We start from the raw sequence: 19,848 nt of genomic DNA on the forward strand, positions 1-19,848 counted from the left end.
TGATTTTTACGCGCTTCAGCACTCAGCGGTCTGTTCTGTGAGCTTGTGTAGCCTACCTCTTTGTGGCTGAGCTGTTGTTGCTCCTCAGACGTTTCCACTTCACAATAACAGCACTTACATTTGACCGGGGCAGCTCATGTTTGTTCCCTGACTTTGACCTTTTTGACTTGTCTGTGCGTTCATGCGTGTGAGAGGGCGAGGGAGAGTAAGGAACGTATGCTTTTGCCATTCCCTGCAGACATTACGAGTGCAGCCCACCCGTAAACCCTTCCGCCCATTGGAGCTTTTCGATTATTAATTCATCATCGGCTGTTAGATCCTATTAGTCACTGGCTCCTGCTACTACATAACATAACCTCCGACCTGCATTCTCTACACACACACACACACACACACACACACACACACACACACACACACACACACACACACACACACACACACATTCCGCTGCTCAGCCATGTCAGTGGAGCACAAGCACAAGGAGTGACCCATAATGTTTGTTTGGTGGGGAAGGCCCTTACTTGTTTCAGTATGACAATGCCCCCGTGCACAAAGCGAGGTCCATACAGCAATGGTTTGTTGAGATCGGTGTGGAAGAACTTGACTGGCCTGCACAGAGCCATGACCTCAACCCCATCGAACACCTTTGGGATGAATTGGAACGCCCGCTGCGAGCCAGGCTTAAATCACCCAACATCAGTGCTGATCTCAATAAAGCTCTTGTGGCTTAATGGAGCAAGTCCCCGCAACAATGTTTTAACATCTAGTGGAAAGCCTTTCCAGAAGAGTGGAGGCTGTTATAGCAGCAAATGGGGGACCAACTCCATATTAAGTCACATAATAAGTTGCATGGACTCACACTGTATTGTGTTCAACATCTTTTTTTATGACTACCTCATCTCTCTACCCCACACATATACAATTAACTGTAAGGTCCCTCAGTTGAGCAGTGAATTTTCAAACACAAATTAAACCACATAGACCAGGGAGGTATTCAAATGCCTCGCAAAGAAGGGCAACTATTGGTAGCTGGGTACATTTTTTTTTTTTAAAGCAGACATTGAATATCCCTTTAACCATGGGGAAGTTATTAATTATATTTTGGATGGTGTATCAATACACCGTCACTACAAAGATGCAAACGATGTTCCTAACCCATTTGCCGGAGAGGAAGGAAACTGTTCAGGGATTTCACCATGTGTTTTTTTTATTTGCTAAAATTACAGACTCGGAGCTAGAAAATTGTATATCATACACTGCAGTTGAGGAACAATAGGAAAGTAATTCTGCTTTGAAAGTTGATCAGCTTTTGAGAAAATGGACCTTAACAGTTAGTGATCCAATGCAGTACCTTAGGACTCAGCTTCTATAATGAACAAAAATATAAACGCAACAATTTCAACAATTTTACTGAGTTACAGTTCATTATAATGAAATCATTCAATTGAAATGAGTTCATTAGGCCCTAATCTATGGATTTCGCATGACTGGGCAGGAGCGCAGTCATGGTGGGCCTCGGAGGGCATAGGCCCACCCGCTGGGGAGCCAGACCCATCCAATCAGAATTCGTTTTTCCCCACAAAAGGGCTTTATTACAGACAGAAATACTTCTGTTTCATCAGCTGCTTGGGCGGCTGGTCTCAGACAATCCCTCAGGTGAAGAAGATGAATGTGGAGTTCCTGAGCTTGCGTGGTTACATGTGGTCTGCGGTTGTGAGGCCGGATGGACGTACTGCAAAATTCTCTAAAACAACGGAGGCGGCTTATGGTAGAAAAATCAACATTAAATTCTCTGGCAACAGCTCTGGTGGACATTCCTGCAGTCAGCATGCCAATTGCACGCTCCCTCAACTTTAGACAAACGTGTGTATGTTTTTATTCCACGGTCAGCTGTCCGTTTGATCACTCTGCAGCCTGAAAGCACAAGGACGTTCAGTACTGTACAGAATAATAGTACTGTAGGGCTCCATCCTCCATAGCACTTACTTTCTATGTCTTCCCTATCATATAACACATAGATCAGATGTGTGACTGGGAGGAGAATGGGCCTGCCGGGGTTGGGTTATAGATGGTAAACAGAGAGAAGAAGGGTTGGGAGAAGGGGTGTGTGTGTTAGAGGTCGGCCGATTATGATTTTTTTCAATGCCGATACTGATTATTGGAGGACCAAAAAAAAAACAATACCGATTTAATCAGCCGATTTTTATTCTTTTTTTTTAAATAAAAAACGTTTTTAATTTATTTAAAAATGTTTAAAACTATTTATTTGTGATAATGACAATTACAACAATACTGAATAAACACTTATTTTAACTTAATATAATACATAAATACTATCAATTTAGCCTCAAATAAATAATGAAACATGTTCAATTTGGTTCAAATAATGCAAAAACCAAGTGTTGGAGTAGAACGTAAAAGTGTATTATGTGCCATGTAAGAAAGCTAACGTTTAAGTTCCTTGCTCAGAACATGAGAACATATGAAAGCTGGTGGTTCCTTTTAACATGAGTCTTCAATATTCCCAGGTAAGAAGTTTTAGGTTGTAGTTATTATAGGAATTATAGGACTATTTCTCTCTCTACGATTTGTATTTCATATACCTTTGACTATTGGATGTTCTTATAGGCACTTTAGTATTGCCAATGTAACAGTATAGCTTCCGTCCCTCTCCTCGCTCCTACCTGGGCTCGAACCAGGAACACATCGACAACGGCCACCCTCGAAGCAGCGTTACCCATGTAGAGCAAGGGGAACAACTACTCCAAGTCTCAGCGCGAGTGACGTTTGAAATGCTCTTAGCGCGCACCCGCTAACTAGCTAGCCATTTTACATCAGTTACACCAGCCTAATCTTGGGAGTTGATAGGCTTGAAGTCATAAACAGCGCAATGCTTGAAGAATTGCGAAGGGCTGCTGGCAAAACGCACAAAAGTGCTGTTTGCTGGTGCCTACCACCTCTCAGTCAGACTGCTCTATCAAATATCAAATCTTAATTAGACTTAATTATAACATAATAACACACAGAAATACGAGCCTTAGTTCATCAATATGGTCGAATCCGGAAACTATCATCTCGAAAACAAAACGTTTATTTTTTCAGTGAAATACGGAACCGTTCCGTGTTTTATCTAACGGGTGGCATCCCTAAGTCTAAATATTCCTGTTACATTGCACAACCTTCAATGTTATGTCATAATTACGTAAAATTCAGGCAAATTAGTTCAACGAGCCAGGTGGCCCAAACTGTTGCATATACCCTAACTCTGCGTGCAATGAACACAAGAGAACTGACACAATTTCACCTGGTTAATATTGCCTGCTAACCTGGATTTCTTTTAGCTAAATATGCAGGTTTAAAAATATATACTTCTGTGTGTTGATTTTAAGAAAGGCATTGATGTTTATGGTTAGGTACAGTCGTGCAACGATTGTGCTTTTTTGGCAAATGCGCTTTTTTTTAATCATCCCCCGTTTGGCGAAGTTGGCTGTCTTTGTTAGGAAGAAATAGTATTCACACAGTTCGCAACGAGCCAGGCGACCCAAACTGCTGCATATACCCTGACTCTGTTGCAGAGGTGACACATTTTCCCAAGTTAAAAGAAATTCATGTTAGCAGGCAATATTAACTAAATATGCAGGTTTAAAAATATATACTTGTGTATTGATTTTCAGAAAGACATTGATGTTTATGGTTAGGTACACGTTGGAGCAACGACAGTCCTTTTTCGCGAATGCGCACCGCATTGATTATATGCAACGCAGGACAGGCTAGATAAAGTAGTAATATCATCAACCATGTGTAGTTATCTAGTGATTATGATTGATTGATTGTTTTTTTATAAGATAAGTTTAATGCTAGCTACCAACTTACCTTGGCTTCTTACTGCATTCGCAGGCAGGCATTCGCAGACAGGCAGGCTCCTCGTGGAGTGCAATGTAAAGCAGGTGGTTAGAGCGTTGGACTAGTTAACCGTAAGGTTGCAAGATTGAATCCCCAAGCTGACAAGGTAAAAATCTGTCGTTCTGCCCCTGAACAAGGCAGTTAACCCACCGTTCCTAGGCCGTCATTGAAAATAAGAATGTGTTCTTAACTGACTTGCCTAGTTCAAAAAAAAAAAAATTATTGGCAAATCGGTGGCCAAAAATACCGATTACCGATTGTTATTTTTATTTTTTTTTTTTATAGTCATTTTAGCAGACGCTCTTATCCAGAGCGACTTACAGTAGTGAATGCATACATTTCATACATATTTTTTTTTTTTTTATTATATATATTTTTTTTTTCTGTGTTGGCCCCCCGTGGGAATCGAACCCACAACCCTGGCGTTGCAAACACCATGCTCTACCAACTGAGCTACAGGGAAGGCTAAGGTTATGAAAACTTTAAATCGCCCTTTCCAATTAATCGGTCGACCTACAGTGGCAAGAAAGTATTTGAACCCTTTGGAATTACCTGGATTTCTGCATAAATTGGTCATAACATTTGATCTGATCTTCATCTATGTCACAACAATAGGCAAACACACTGTTTAAACTAATAACACACAAATGATTGTGTTTTTCTTGTCTATATTGAATACTTCATTTAACTATTCACAGTGTAGGTTGGAAAAAGTATGTGAACCTCTAGGCTAATGAATTCTCCAAAAGATAATTGGAGTCAGCTAACCTGGAGTCCAATTAATGAGACAAGATTGGAGATGTTGGTTAGAGCTGCCCTGCCCTATAAAAACACGTGCTTTTAGTTTGCTATTCACAAGAAGCATTGCCTGATGTGAACCATGCCTCAAAGAAAAGAGATCTCAGTAGACCTAAGATTAAGAATTGTTGACTTGCATAAAGCTAGAAGTGGTTACCAAAGTATCTCTAAAAGCATTGATGTTCATCAGTCCACAGTAAGACAAGTTGTCTATAAATGGAGAAAGTTCAGCACTGTTGCTACTCTCCCTAGGAGTGGCCGTCCTTCAAAGATGACTGCAAGAGCACAGCGCAGAATGCTCAATGAGGTTAAGAAGAATCCTAGAGTGTCAACTAAAGCCTTACAGAAATATCTGGAACATGCTAACATCTCTGTTGATGAGTCTACGATAGGTAAAAAACACTAAACGAGAATGGTGTTCATGGGAGGATACCACTGAAGAAGCCACTGCTGTCCAAAAAAAACCATTCCTGCACGTCTTAAGTTCGCAAAAGAGCACCTGGATGTTCCACAGCGCTACTGGCAAAATATTCTGTGGACAGATTAAACTAAAGTTGAGTTGTTTGGAAGGAACACACAACACTGTGTGGAGAAAAAAAGGCACAACACACCAACATCAACTGCATCCCAACTGTAAAGTATGGTGGAGGGATCATCATGGTTTGGAGCTGCTTTGCTGCCTCAGGGCCTGGACAGCTTGCTATCATCGACGGAACTGAATTCCCAAGTTTATCAAGACATTTTGCAGGAGAATGTAAAGTGATCTGTCTGCCAATTTGAAGCTCAATAGAAGTTGGGAGATGGAACAGGACAACGACCCGAAACGCAGAAGTAAATCAACAACAAAATGGCTTCAACAGAAGAAAATACACTTTCTGGAGTGGCCCAGTCAGAGTCCTGACCTCAACTCGATTGAAATGCTGTGGCATGTCCTTGAGCGGTTCACACCAGACATCCCAAGAATATTGCTGAACTGAAACAGTTTTGTAAAGAGGAATGGTCCAATATTCCTCCTGACTGTTGTGCAGGTCTGATCCGCAACTACAGAAAACATTTGGTTGAGTTTATTGCTGCCAAAGGATGGTCAAACAGTTATTAAATCCAAGGGTTCACTTACTTTTTGCACCCTGAACTGTAAATGTTTAGTCTGTTCTATAAAGACATGAAAATGTAGAATTGTTTGTTATTAGTTTAAGCAGACTGTGTTTGTCTATTGTTGTGACTTAGATGAAGATAAGTAAAACTTTGGTAACAACAAAATGGTAATTTATTTGAATTGTAAATCCGTATTGATAAACTGGGTAAATCAAGATGTAGCCTAGTTCTACTCACAATGTAGGTGAATGCATATTATTCAAAAGCAGTACATTTCTTTTGAGCTTGTTTTAGCTGATTTCAAGGGGCTACAGATGACAAGCAATCCCTTCCATTTAACACTTATTTTATTGGCAACTGCTAGAACCTATTTTATTGTACTGATAAACAACGTTTGCATACTAGAAGCAATCTCTTTTTATAAAAGTGTGTGCTTTCTCTAAGAAATTAATGTCATTCACGATTTAGAATGTGGCTGTGGAATCTGACTTCGGCTATGGAATCTAGAGGAAACCAGACAGGAGTCGAAGAAGTGAAGGAGTTTTTGGTGGCTAGGGAGTCTAAGTGAATTAATCAAGTTTTTGGTGACAATCTGCTTTGAAATCAGCATATTTTGCTTTATGGTTAGCATATCACAAACAAAGTACTAGGGTAGGGAAATCAACTGTAAGCTTGAAAGGAAAGTTAACATACAAACCGGTATCATCTTGCACAAAAGTTTTCTGGCCTGTATGGACATTGTTTTGCGAACAGTAATAGTTCGAAAACAGTTTCAACATTTCTACGTACCGTGTTGCATTATTCAAGTGTCTTAACTTCTGTGCAGCATGCGTGGGGAGCCAAGACAGCTCTAGCAATGTAGTAAAGCAGGCACATTGCTCTTCATGCTATCAAGGTGCTGCGCTGACACAGAATTGGTCCTCTCGATCACGTGAGACACATTTGACAGAAGTACCAAACATCTCCCGGCGCAGCGGTCTAAGGCACTGCATCGCAGGGCTTCAGGCGTCAATACAGACCTGGGTTCGATCCCAGGCTGTGTCGCAGCTGGCCGTGACCTGGAGAACCATGAGGCGGCGCACAATTGGCCCAGCGTCGTCCGGGTTAGGGGAGGGTTTGGCCAACCGGGATGTTCTTGTCCCATCGCGCTCTAGCGGCGACTCCTGTGGCAGGCCGGGCGCTTGTACGGTGTTTCCTTTGACACATTGGTGCGGCTGGCTTCCAGGTTAAGCGAGCAGTGTGTCAAGAAGCAGTGTGGCTTGGCGGGGTCGTGTTTCGGAGGACTCGTGGCTCTCGACTTTCGCCTCTCCTGAGTCCGTACGGGAGTTGCAGTGATGGGACAAGACTGTAAATACCAATTTTGTGATAGCCAAGGGGTAAAAAGTACAAAATGAAACAAATTAAAATAAAAGTATCGAACATATCAAAAAATGTTGTACCAAACTGTTATTTTTTTTTGTATTGAAAAAGTACCGAAGTTTCAGTGTACTGTACAACACTAATACCTTATGTTACCTTGTGTGACCTACAATACATTGTCACCTTTACACCAATACATTCAGTCACGACTTAACATACAGAGAAAGAAAAGGAGATCTCTCGAATGCAGTGAGATAAGCTAGATGTGAGATCTGTTCTCTGTACAATGAGACTGTTTTAAAGGTCAAGTAGCTTGTGTTTCAAAATGGCCGGCTTAGGTGACGTGGTCGTCTGTAGCTGTTGGTGGAACATGGCTCTTACAACACCAGTATAGTGGGTGTTATTCCCAGGACCACCCACCTATATGTAAAAACTCTATGCACACATGACTGACTGTAAGTCGTTTTCGATTAGAGTCTGCTAAATTTGTAGTAAATTATATTATGTACATGCCATGTGGCTTGGTGACTGAATACATTGGCAATAGACCAATTTTCAGCCTGCAGACTTTTACTCTGGCCTCAGTTAGGCTATTGGTTGTGTATCAACAATGTGCTAAGTTACTGTATCTAAATATGCGCAATATGGATTTCCAGTCCGCATCTGTATTTCCATACAAGGGGTCTGTTGTAAGGTCATGTAACTTATGTTTCAAAATGGCCAGCTCAGGTGACATACGTGCCAGATGGCTTTGTGATAGACTACATAGCAATTTGCCAATTTTCAGCCTGCAACCTTACCCCTGGCCTCAGTTAGCACCTTGTTGTAACACAACCTATAGACTATAGCTACCACATCTAAATATGCAGTTCTGTATGGTTTTTCAGTCAAAGTATTATAGGGGATGTTAATGCATTTTCATGATTGTTTGTGTGTGAGCCTACACATTTCATGGTTATATGATTTGCTTTGACATGTGAAACAGACCAATATGTAACTGAACCTTGGCTATTATGAAGCCTATGTCCTCTTAATATGGCCCAAAACAACCGTTTTACAGGTGGGTAGTAGTAGGGAGGTTTTAAAAGTGAAATAAAACAAAGACCAGTACCCTTGGGCTTTTTAAAGATGTTCGTTAAAGCTCTTTAGCTAATGCAAATACACCCCTTGTGCAGTGTCCTCCTTTTTGTTTGTCACTATATCAGTGTGTCCTGTTTGTGTCTATCCGCTTGTTTGTGGTATCCTTGTGTATCCGGCTGCCCAGCCATATTACAGGGTGATTTGGAGAGCACTTTGGCCCCGATCAATAAAAATAAGGTAGCTAATAGAAGGATCAGAGCCTATAAAGCCATGCTCTCAGCCTGATGGAGAGAGACACACCAGGGCCCCATATAGACCATGTCTGCGAGACAGACTTCCAGCCGTTGCGCTAACACTAGTTCTCATTGGTTTGCGAAACTACGCTGAACTTCCTTCATACTGGACACCGAGACATACAAATGTTATCTAAGAGTTCATCTGACTCTGGGGAAGTAGATAAAAGGCCTCTGCCAAAATCCTGTGTGTGTATATACACACACACACACACACACACACACACACACACACACACACACACACACACACACACTCTCAATGACTAATGACAATCTTTTGCCTCATCACATACGCGGCTGTTACTTTTTTATCTATCCTGTTGCCTAGTCACTTAATCCCTAACTATAGACTGGGCGATATATCAAATTAATTAAAATGTTTTTGCGTGATATTCCAAATGCCTGTATCGCAAGTATGATGTGCGTTTGTCCACTTGTTCTCATGTTGTCTTTTTGGCCTTGTCTCCTTCGCTCCTTCTGTGCTGTGTGCACCTTCCCATTTACACCAGAGATCTGTATATAATGACGAGATGCTCATGTCTCCACCCTAACAATGGGAGTCGTTGTCCCAAAGGCGGGAAGGCAGGCGGGAAGATTGGGTCCAAAATAAGCGTCTAGAAGCGCCTCTTTGCATCTTCCTCTCTGTTTACACACACACACACACACACACACACACACACCAAGCCCCTCCCCCTGCCACTTACAGCAACAAAGATGAGAGATCACGTCATCTCTGACAAGCGGTTTCAAGTCTCTATTTGCATATGAGGTTTGGTCCAACTGAATCGGTCATATGGACACCGAAACACATTAAGGCATTATTTTACTGTAATAGAGAAGTTAACCTCTTATGGACAGACGTTCCGCTAGCGGAAACCCTAGCCAACTGCATCGCACCGCGCGAAATACAAAACCAACTAAAATACCACAATTCAATTTTCTCAAACAATCAACTATTTTACACCATTTTAAAGATAATACTCTCGTTAATCTAACCACATTGTCCGATTTCAAAAAGGCTTTACAGCGAAAGCAAAACATTAGATTATGTTAGGAGATTACCCTTCCAAAAATAAATCACACAGCCATTTTCAAAGCAAGCATATATGTCACAAAAAAACAAAACCACAGCTAAATGCAGCACTAACCTTTGATGATCATCAGATGACACTCCTAGGACCTTATGTTATACAATACATGCATGTTTTGTTCAATCAAGTTCATATTTATATCAAAAACCAGCTTTTTACATTAGCATGTGATGTTCAGAACTAGCATACACACTGAAAACTTCCGGTGAATTTACTAAATTACTCAGCATAAACTTGCACAAAATACATAACAATTATTTTAAGAATTATAGATACAGAACTCCTTTATGCAATCGCGGTGTCAGATTTTAAAATAGCTTTTCGGCAAAAGCACATTTTGCAATATTCTGAGTACATAGCTCGGCCAGTTATATTGAAATAGCTCCGTTTTGTTCGTGCGTTCAGGTAACTATCCGAAGGGTGATGCGCGGGCGCATTTCGTGACAAAAAATTTCAAAATGTTCCTTTACCGTACTTAGAAGCATGTCAAACGCTGTTTAAAATCATTTTTTATGCGATTTTCCTAGTAAAATAGCGATAATATTCCAACCGGACGATGTTGTATTCATTCAAACAGGTGAAGAAAAACATGGAGTACTCTCGTGGCCGCGCATCTCCAGGCTCTGAGCCACTAGGCTGACCACTCACAAACAGAGCTGCTGGACCCTGCCCAGAGACAGCAGAGATCCCATTCCACTTCCTGGCGCCTTCAGAGAGCCTATGGAAGCGTTAGAAATTGTCACGTTACAGCAGAGATACTGTATTTTTGATAGAGGCAACAGAAGCACCAGAAATTGTCAGACAGGCCACTTCCTGTATGGAATCTTCTCAGGTTTTGGATTGCCATATGAGTTCTGTTATACACAGACACCATTCAAACAGTTTTAGAAACTTTAGGGTGTTTTCTACCCAAATATACTAATTATATGCATATTCTAGTTTCTGGGCAAGAGTAGTAACCAGATTAAATCGGGTACATTATTTTCACCCGGTCGTGAAAATAGTGCCCCCTAGCCCTAACAGGTTAACCTTTTTTAACAATACTATTTTTATGTCTTAACTCTTCAAATTGCGCACAGAGCAGACAATACTAAACCGAGAGTATCAATAAAAATTTGATTCTGGAAATTGCATTCTTAGTTTGTCTCATGCGCCATTGCGGTACCATGTACCGCTAGCAGCATTTTAGCCAAAGAATGTTATACTAGCTGTCTAGTCTGTGTTTTATACATGTGCAATAAGCCTAAAACACAATTATATAAGAAATTGGCAACTCGTTCTCATTCTGAGAAATAAGGTAGGGCACTTGATTTCAACATCGGAACAAAGTGGACAGGCTAGCATGCTGTTAAAACAGTTGGAGATGGACAGAAGGGTGTGTTCATAACAATTCTACTGTTCTACCTTCTTAGATAGCAAATAGATCCAAGTTTGCTAAACTTGAAATATAAAGATTAGCTGGCTACTCACTAGCACATGGGCTTTTGCTTGATTTGTTTGAGATCTGTGTTAATGTTTTTTAATGGCTGCTACAAGAAGTTAGTCATTATTAGTGAATGTGCATTATGCATGGTTCTGGTTAAATTAGTAACAAAAAGGGCATTTTCATAGACTTGAACGCCAGATCAGTGATTATTGCAAAAAAGTAGGTTAAACTATTTTGATGAAACGTAATTATAAGTGGGTCTTCTGGTTGTGAAAGGCTTATTTAGCCTAGATATAATTTCACAAGCACTGAATTCATTAGGTTACTGCTGATTTGTTTGAAATGTAGTGTATTTTACCTTGATTTGTACAACAAAGCTTATTTAGAGAAAATATTTGAAAATGTATTGTGATTCGCTGATAAGTGTTAAAGAAATGGAGATATGATTTTTAGGCCATATCGCTCAGGCCTAACTATATGTACAAATCTACTAGAGGTCGACCGATTATGATATTTTTTTTTCAACGCCGATACCGATTTAATCGGCCTATTTATATATATATATATATATATATATATTTGTAATAATGACAATTACAACAATACTGAATGAACACTTTTTTTTATTTTAACTTTAATATAATACATCAATTGTCTCAAATAATGACACATGTTCAATTTGGTTTAAATAATGCAAAAACAAAGTGTTGGAGAAGAAATTAAAAGTGAAATATTTGCCATGTAAAAAAGCTAACATTTAAGTTCCTTGCTCAGAACATGAGAACTTAATTATATGAAAGCTGGTGGTTCCTTCTAACATGAGTCTTCAATATTCCCAGGTAAGAAGTTTTAGGTTGTAGTTATTATAGGACTATTTCTCTCTATACCATTTGTATTTCATATACCTTTGACTATTGGATGTTCTTATAGGCACTATAGTAATGCCAGCCTAATCTCGGGAGTTGATAGGCTTGAAGTCATAAACAGCGCAATGCTTAAAGCACAGCGAAGAGCTGCTGGCAAATGCAGGAAAGTGCTGTTTGAATAAATGCTTATTAGCCTGCTGCTGCCTACCACCGCTCAGTCAAACGGCTCTATCAAATCATAGACTTAATTATAATATAATAACACACAGAAATACGAGCCTTAGTTCATTAATATGGTCAAATCCGGAAACTATAATTTTGAAAATAAAAAGTTTATTCTTTCAGTGAAATACGCAACCGTTCCGTATTTTATCTAACGGGTGGCAGCCCTAAGTCTAAATATTGCTGTTACATTGAAGGTTGTGCAATGTTATGTCATAATTATGTACAAATCTGGCAAATTTAATTACGGTCTTTGTTAGGAAGAAATGGTCTTCACACAGTTCAACGAGCCAGGCGGCCCAAACTGCTGCATATACCCTGACTCTGCTTGCACAGAACGCAAGAGAAGTGACACAATTTCCCTAGTTAAAAGAAATTCATGTTAGCAGGCAATATTAACTAAATATGCAGGTTTAAAAATATATACTTGTGTATTGATTTTAAGAAAGGCATTGATGTTTATGATCAGGTACACATTGGTGCAACGACAGTGCTTTTTTCGCGAATGCGCTTGTTAAATCATCACCCGTTTGGCGAAGTAAGCTGTGATTCGATGATAAATTAACAGGCACCGCATCGATGATATGCAATGCAGGACAAGCAAGATAAACTACTAATATCATCAACCATGTGTAGTTAACTAGTGATTATGTTAAGATGGATTGATTTGTTTTTTTATAGGATAAGTTTAATGCTAGCTAGCACCTTACCTTGGCTCCTTGCTGCACTCGCTTAACAGGTAGTCAGCCTGCCACGCAGTCTCCTCGTGGAGTGCAATGTAATCGGCCATAATCGGTGTCCAAAAATGCCGATTACCAATTGTTATGAAAACTTGAAATCGGTATCCATTTAATTATACAGACGCCTGCTGGAGCTAGACAATGTTTCAGTGTACCAGGCTGTAGCTAGAGAGACGCCTAAAAATGGGCTAGAATTGAGTGTATTGTATTCTGTTTGTCTAATGTTGGTAACATTGGATATTCATTCTTATATTACGTGATGTATACGGACTCAAGTGAAGTGTGCGCACCTGCTCTATGGCTTTGACTGTGTGTTTGTTTGTGAAAGACCTCAGGGACTAACAGTCATAATTAGTAAAGTTTCTTTTGTTTCATTTATGTCTCGGTGACATTCCCCCAGGGTTTTCACTCTAGCCTTGGTAATGAGTGTGTGTGTATTGGTCGAGCTATCACATACCCATGCATGCTGTTCATGGCTTTTAATGCTCCATAAGATTATTCACCTGAAATGGGTGTTTTTTACCATTTCAGACTAGACATTTCCAGTAATTAGAGTCACATAGATGCATGTTTTTCCCCAAGCTTTTAAATAGAGGGAAAATATATATTTTCTTTATATAATTATCTCTCTCGCTCCTCTCTCTCCGCTGTGTTTGTGTGTGTTGCAGTTGACCTTTTAACCATAGCTTCTTTTGCAGGTGTGTATAGATGAGAGGGCTGACATGTAATGTTTTTTAAAGTATGTTTGTGGTATGTATATTGTCCCAAAGGGGATTCAACATTTTTAATTATCTTTCTCTCTAGGTGAAGATTGAAGGACACTCAAAAAGAGAGTCGAGACACTGAACGGTTAGAGCTATACCAGAGAGGACTATTTCATAGTCACCATGTCTCTACGTATTCCCCATCTCTGGAACCGACTCCACAGTGGAAGACCTATTATACCCTGCCTGTGAAGGTTCAAAACCTCCTTCATAACCACTATCCTGCACCTCGCCATCAGTCAAAGGAGGTAACAAACAGGCGGCAATTTTGGGGAATACTACAACTCCAGTTGCCAAATTCAGAGGGCATTTCTCCAGTCACAACGCCACTGGAATACCACGCATGTCCATCGCCCATATGGGGGCTAAAACCACTCCATAACCCACACTGACACCATTCTGAGCCCTGTATTGTCACAGTATAGTGTTTTGGTGTTGTCATCGGTGGCGGTGGATTGAGCCAAAATGGCTGGGAAGGGCAACCCGGTCCCGGGCCCCCACCTCAACGGCTTCCCCATGCCCCACTACTCCTACTTCTTCCCCCACATGCTGGGGGGGCTCTCTCCACCCGGCCTGCCCGGCCTGCCATTGAGTAGCTACAGCACGCCCTCGTCAGCCAGTAAGTACCCCTACTGTACGTCCTTAACCTTCTCTCTGCTGTTTCAATTGACTGTGTAGTGTTGGTGCATCCTAAAGCGCATTTGTTTTGGCTATGCTGTTGTCTGGTTTGCCTCAGAATATTAGCCTGTTTTTTTGGTATAGCCAACTCCTTTTTCATTGCCATGCCAAACATTGCAGAAACGGTCTGGCACTCAAGGTATCAGAGTATTGGCCTGTTGCAGTATTTTGAGTCTAAGCATATTGGCCTAAACAGCCTACCACTAGAGTTATGGTGGACCGTTTGAAAGGTCTTGTATAAGGCTCTGAGATTTTGGTTGTGTGGGCATCTTGGATACACCACAGTCCGGCTTTGTCTTTTTTGGAATGTTCGAGGTAAGAGGAATAACACTGAGCTCCGAGTGGTTTCTCCTCCTCAGAAAAAGTCGTCTTCATTAGCAGAGAAAATGTTGCTGTGCCATGCTGTCTGATCATCCGTAGAGGCTGATGGCGGGAATGGAATGATATAATAGCAATGTTACCTGTGTCCTGCAGTTGTTGGCGTTGGCATATTTTGCATCAAATTATTTAGCTTAGCTATTTATTGGTTATTGAGGATCGGATGTTGGAGAGACAGGAAATCAACAGATGCTGAGATTTTATTGTGCGGGGGAGTGAGCTTTCATCTTGGCCTGTTTAGACCAGTCCCACATGAAAGACGTGTTTGTGTTTGTAACCCGAGCATAGCGCCACACTGCCTACAGCACTCACCATCCTCAATACTCAGGCCCTCTCTAACACACACACACACACACACCATGAAAACATCCTAGATCACACAGGACAAGAGGACAGGGTAATCAACCTGACATCTCAAAATGGATAAGCCACTAAAGCCAACCTTATCTAGCCTATGTAAAATGACTACATATTGTTATGAGAGGCGTAGTCCGCCAGGTTGCTCGGGGTCAGTGTATTGACTTTCCATCTGATCGTATTAGCATGGTGTTCAATGGGATTAGCAAGAGGAGGAACTGTGATTAGCAGTCAGTCATGTCCACTTCCGCATTGAGCCCTGAAAGACTGGGAGATGCTTCTCATCCTATTCCTCATTTGAGTTGTATCTGTATTCAATTTGAATAAGTAACATTCGAATTGTAGTGGTACTGTGTGTGTGTGTGGACACTGCATCGCTATCTCTTGTGGCCTTTTGTGTGTGTGTGTGTGTGGAGTGTGTGGCGCATCTGTCTGTCAGGACTCTCTCCCAGTGTTTGACGAGAGGGGTGGCGGGGTTCCTTCACATAAGCCGCACAAACACTTCCTGGGACACTGACCATCGCTTCCTACTCACTCACGCACACACACACAAACACGTACACTCTCTCATTGACATACAGTGGGGGGAAAAAGTATTTGATCCCCTGCTGATTTTGTACGTTTGCACACTGACAAAGAAAGGATCGGTCTATAATTTTAATGGTAGGTTTATTTGAACAGTGAGAGACAGAATAACATCGAGAAAAACGCATGTAAAAAATGTTATAAATTGATTTGCATTTTAATGAGGGAAATAAGTATTTGACCCCCCCCCCCCCTCAATCAGAAAGATTTCTGGCTCCCAGGTGTCTTTTATACAGGTAACGAGCTGAGATTAGGAGCACACTCTTAAAGGGAGTGCTCCTAACCGCAGCTTGTTACCTGTAAAAAAGACACATGTCCACAGAAGCAATCAATCAAGGCTCTTATATATAAGGGTCTTATATCGGTTGAAAGCTTAAATTCTTGTTAATCTAACTGCACTGTCCAATTTACAGTAGCTATTACAGCGAAAACATGTCATGCGATTGTTTGAGGACAGCGCCCCATATCAAAATATTTTTCCACCGGCACAGGTTTCATAAATTCCCAAATAGTGATTAAATATTCACTTACTTTTTGAAAATTTTACTCTGATTTGTCATCCAAAGGGTCCCAGCTATAACATGTAGTGTAGTTTTGTTAGATAAAATCCTTCTTTATATCCCAAAAGGCAGTTTAGTCGGCGCCATCGATTTGAGTAATCCACTTGTTCAACTTGCAGAGAAAGGAATCCGAAAATCTACCCCTAAACTTTGTTTCAACAAGGCAAAATATGTTTCTATTTACTCCTCAGATACTATAATATTTCTTACGGAAAGAAGTATGTTTAATAGAAAACTGATTTTTAGCAGGTGCGTCCTGTCTTCATGGCGTTTCTTTGGATTTTCTCCTACCCTATCTATTGTGTTATATTGTCCTACATTATTTTTTAAATTCTACAAACTTCAAAGTGTTTTCTTTCCAATGGTACCAATTATATGCATATCCTGGCTTCAGGGCCTGAGCAACAGGCAGTTTACTTTGGGCACGTCATTCAGGCGGAAATTGTGTTCCCAATAAGACCACCTCTTAAATAATCTAGTTTAATTCATTTCCAAATGTACAAGCGGACATTTCTTACGTAAAATTATATTCATCTCCCCTAAAGTTATTAAAATAAACAGATCATTACTATTCATTATGAAAGTAGTACTCATTAGGGGGTGTCCAATCGTATCCACAGAGATCCATGTGGACTTAGGCTTTTGTTTTTGCCAAACGGTACACTCCCGATTTCAACCAGTCATATACTTGAATCAAGACATGATTAGTTGAATCAGGTGTGTTATTGCTTAGTTAGAACACAAACCTTAACCCACATTGGCCCTCTGTGGATAAGAAGTCATGCAACAAAGAACATAGCACACACAACTTTCAATGAATTATCTGAAAGCTGATTTCACATTTGCTGTACTGCTATTTTTTTTAATTCAACTTTTCGTCCTAAATCCTATCTGAAGATAGTTTCAAATCTCCCTCTCTACTGTGTATTAAAAGGTATAGGTGGTGGACCAAAAAACAATCACTTGGATGAATGTAAGACGACAATATGACAATGGTCCACCCAAAAGTGCATGAGTCTTCACCCAATAATCATCTTCTTGTACCTCCTTTGTTTGCATTTTTATCCACCACTTGTAGGTCTTCTATCTCTATCCCTCAACCCTGATCTTATTCTTCTCTGCATCAGCGACTACCTGTCCACTCCAAACGTCTTGGAGAGAGTACATTTGTTTCTAATCTTGGCAAAGGCACCATGGCTAGATGCTAAATATGCATAACTGTAGTTTGTGTGTTTTTAATCAACACGCAAGAGGAATAGGCTTGGAATAGGCTGGTTAAACAATGGGCATTTTTACATATTCTTTCATTACATGATGTATAGGGACTCAAGTTAATATTTTGTATGTGTGGTTCAAATCTGCTCTATGGCTTTGAAGTGTGCGTCTGTTCAAATGCATGTGTGCGCACCTGTGTATCAGTGTCTTACGTCTTGGCCTGTGCGTAAACTCTGCCATAGAAACCCCCATAGCTTTAATATAACTGGGATTTAGGAAAGACCTCCAGGACTAACAATCCTCATTATTTAGTGAAGTTTTATTTTGTTTCATGTTTTCATTTATGCATAAATAATGTCAATTTGTACATTTTGAAAATTTTAGAAATGAATTAAAATATATTTTTAAGAGGTGGGCATATTTGGAACACCCATGTGCTTAAGGTGTACACTCGGTACCCATTAAGCCCAGTCTGGACTTTTCACGTATTTTAACAAATATTTTTGTCTTATTAAAACATGTAAGTGAAGTCCTAAAATGTCACATGAGAGAATAATTCACTCTAGCCTTGATAATGAGTGTTAGTATTGGTAGATCTATCACATACCAGGGTTTCTGTTTCCCAGTGCAGAATAATTATTTTTATTCAATGATGGAAATACCAGTTCATGTTAGAGGTCGACCGATTATGATTTTTCAACGCCGATACCGATTATTGGAGGGCCAAAAAAAAGGTCGATGCCGATTAATCGGCCAATTTTTTTTTTTTATTTGTAATAATGACAATTACAACAATACTGAATGAACACTTATTTTAACTTAATATAATACATCAATAAAATCAATTTATCCTCAAATAAATAATGAAACATGTTCAATTTGGTTTAAATAATGCAAAAACAAAGTGTTGGAGAAGAAAGTAAAAGTGCCATGTAAGAAAGCTAACGTTTAAGTGCCTTGCTCAGAACATGGGAACATATGAAAGCTGGTGGTTCCTTTTAACATGAGTCTTCAATATTCCCAGGTAAGAAGTTTTAGGTTGTAGTTATTATAGGAATTATAGGGCTATTTCTCTCTATACGATTTGTATTTCATATACCTTTGACTATTGGATGTTCTTATAGGCACTTTAGTATTGCCAGTGTAACAGTATAGCTTCCGTCCCACTCCTCGCTCCTACCTGGGCTCAAACCAGGAACACATCGACAACAGCCACCCTTGAAGCAGCGTTACCCATGCAGAGCAAAGGAAACAACTACACCAAGTCTCAGAGCGAGTGACGTTTGAAACGCTATTAGCGCCCACCCGCTAACTAGCTAGCCATTTCACATCGGTTACACCAGCCTCATCTTGGGAGTTGACAGGCTTGAAGTCATAAACAGCGCAATACATTGCGAAGTGCTGCTGGCAAAACGCAGTAAAGTGCTGTTTTGAATGAATGCTTACGAGCCTGCTGCTGCCTACCATCGCTCAGACTGCTCTATCAAATCATATACTTAATTATAACATAATAACACACAGAAACACGAGCCTTAGGTCATTAATACGGTCGAATCCGCGAACTATCACGTTTATTCTTTCAGTGAAATACGGAACCGTTCCGTATTTTATCTAACGGGTGGCATCCGTAAGTCTAAATATTCCTGTTACATTGCACAACCTTCACTGTTATGTCATAATTACGTAAAATTCTGGCAAATTAGTTCGCAACGAGCCAGGCGGCCCAAACTGTTGCATATACCCTGACTCTGCGTGCCCCTGTGTCATGTATAATGATTTGGAATGGATTGATAGACTAGAGTAATGATGTGCATCATGCACAATTGGTGCATTTCAGTTGAGCTCATTCAGAAGCCCTTGGAAATGAAACATCGTTTCCAAATATTCACATCGGAGAGTAACAATGTTGCAATCACTAGGCTGGTAAGAGTTGTTATGTGTGATATACGTGGTTTATTGATAACGAGTCCCGAAACCCCACAGTAGTTCAAATTACTGTAAACATTTATTAACATCATCCAGTAGAACTGTAAAAAAAAAAAATCTCACATTTCTTTTAGACTAATATTTAGTTTAACAGCAGAGATTTGTATAAACCTTGCGGTCTGTCTCTCCGGAATTTGCAATATTGTTTCAATATTGATATTCGATCTCCAGCTGTCCCATAGTAATGAAGGTGTCTGAAATCATGAATCGGCTGTCATAATTGTTATGGATATATCCAAAGAAATGTCGATAGAAACATGTGAAATGACATGTAGCTAGTTTGTCTTTTCAGCTTCAGTTTGACTGTTAGCTGGGTTATTGGCTAGCTCCTCAGAACAACAGTGTCCTGACGAGAGAGCACATTTTCTATGCCAGGCGAAATCGCGCATCATTAGCTCATTGTTATGGATGTATCCAAATAAATGTCAATAGAAAACAGCTTAAAC

At 40.2% G+C, this 19,848-nt stretch overlaps 1 protein-coding gene across 3 annotated transcripts in view; it reads left to right on the forward strand.

The window, feature by feature from the left end:
• The window catches only part of LOC106578316 (retinoic acid receptor alpha-A), a 265,142-nt gene that overhangs the window by 106,065 nt on the left and 139,229 nt on the right, over positions 1 to 19,848 (forward strand). For all 3 annotated transcript variants that reach the window (XM_045701983.2, XM_045701982.2, XM_045701984.2), the window contains one exon: positions 13,684 to 14,262. In XM_045701983.2, the coding sequence (XP_045557939.1) occupies positions 14,109 to 14,262 (154 nt within the window). In that variant the 5' untranslated portion in view covers positions 13,684 to 14,108. The remainder of the gene's footprint in view (positions 1 to 13,683; positions 14,263 to 19,848) is intronic.

This window comes from Salmo salar, chromosome 19 (genome assembly GCF_965601325.2).
Source record: "Salmo salar chromosome 19, fSalSal1, whole genome shotgun sequence".
NCBI classification, from domain to species: domain Eukaryota; kingdom Metazoa; phylum Chordata; class Actinopteri; order Salmoniformes; family Salmonidae; genus Salmo; species Salmo salar.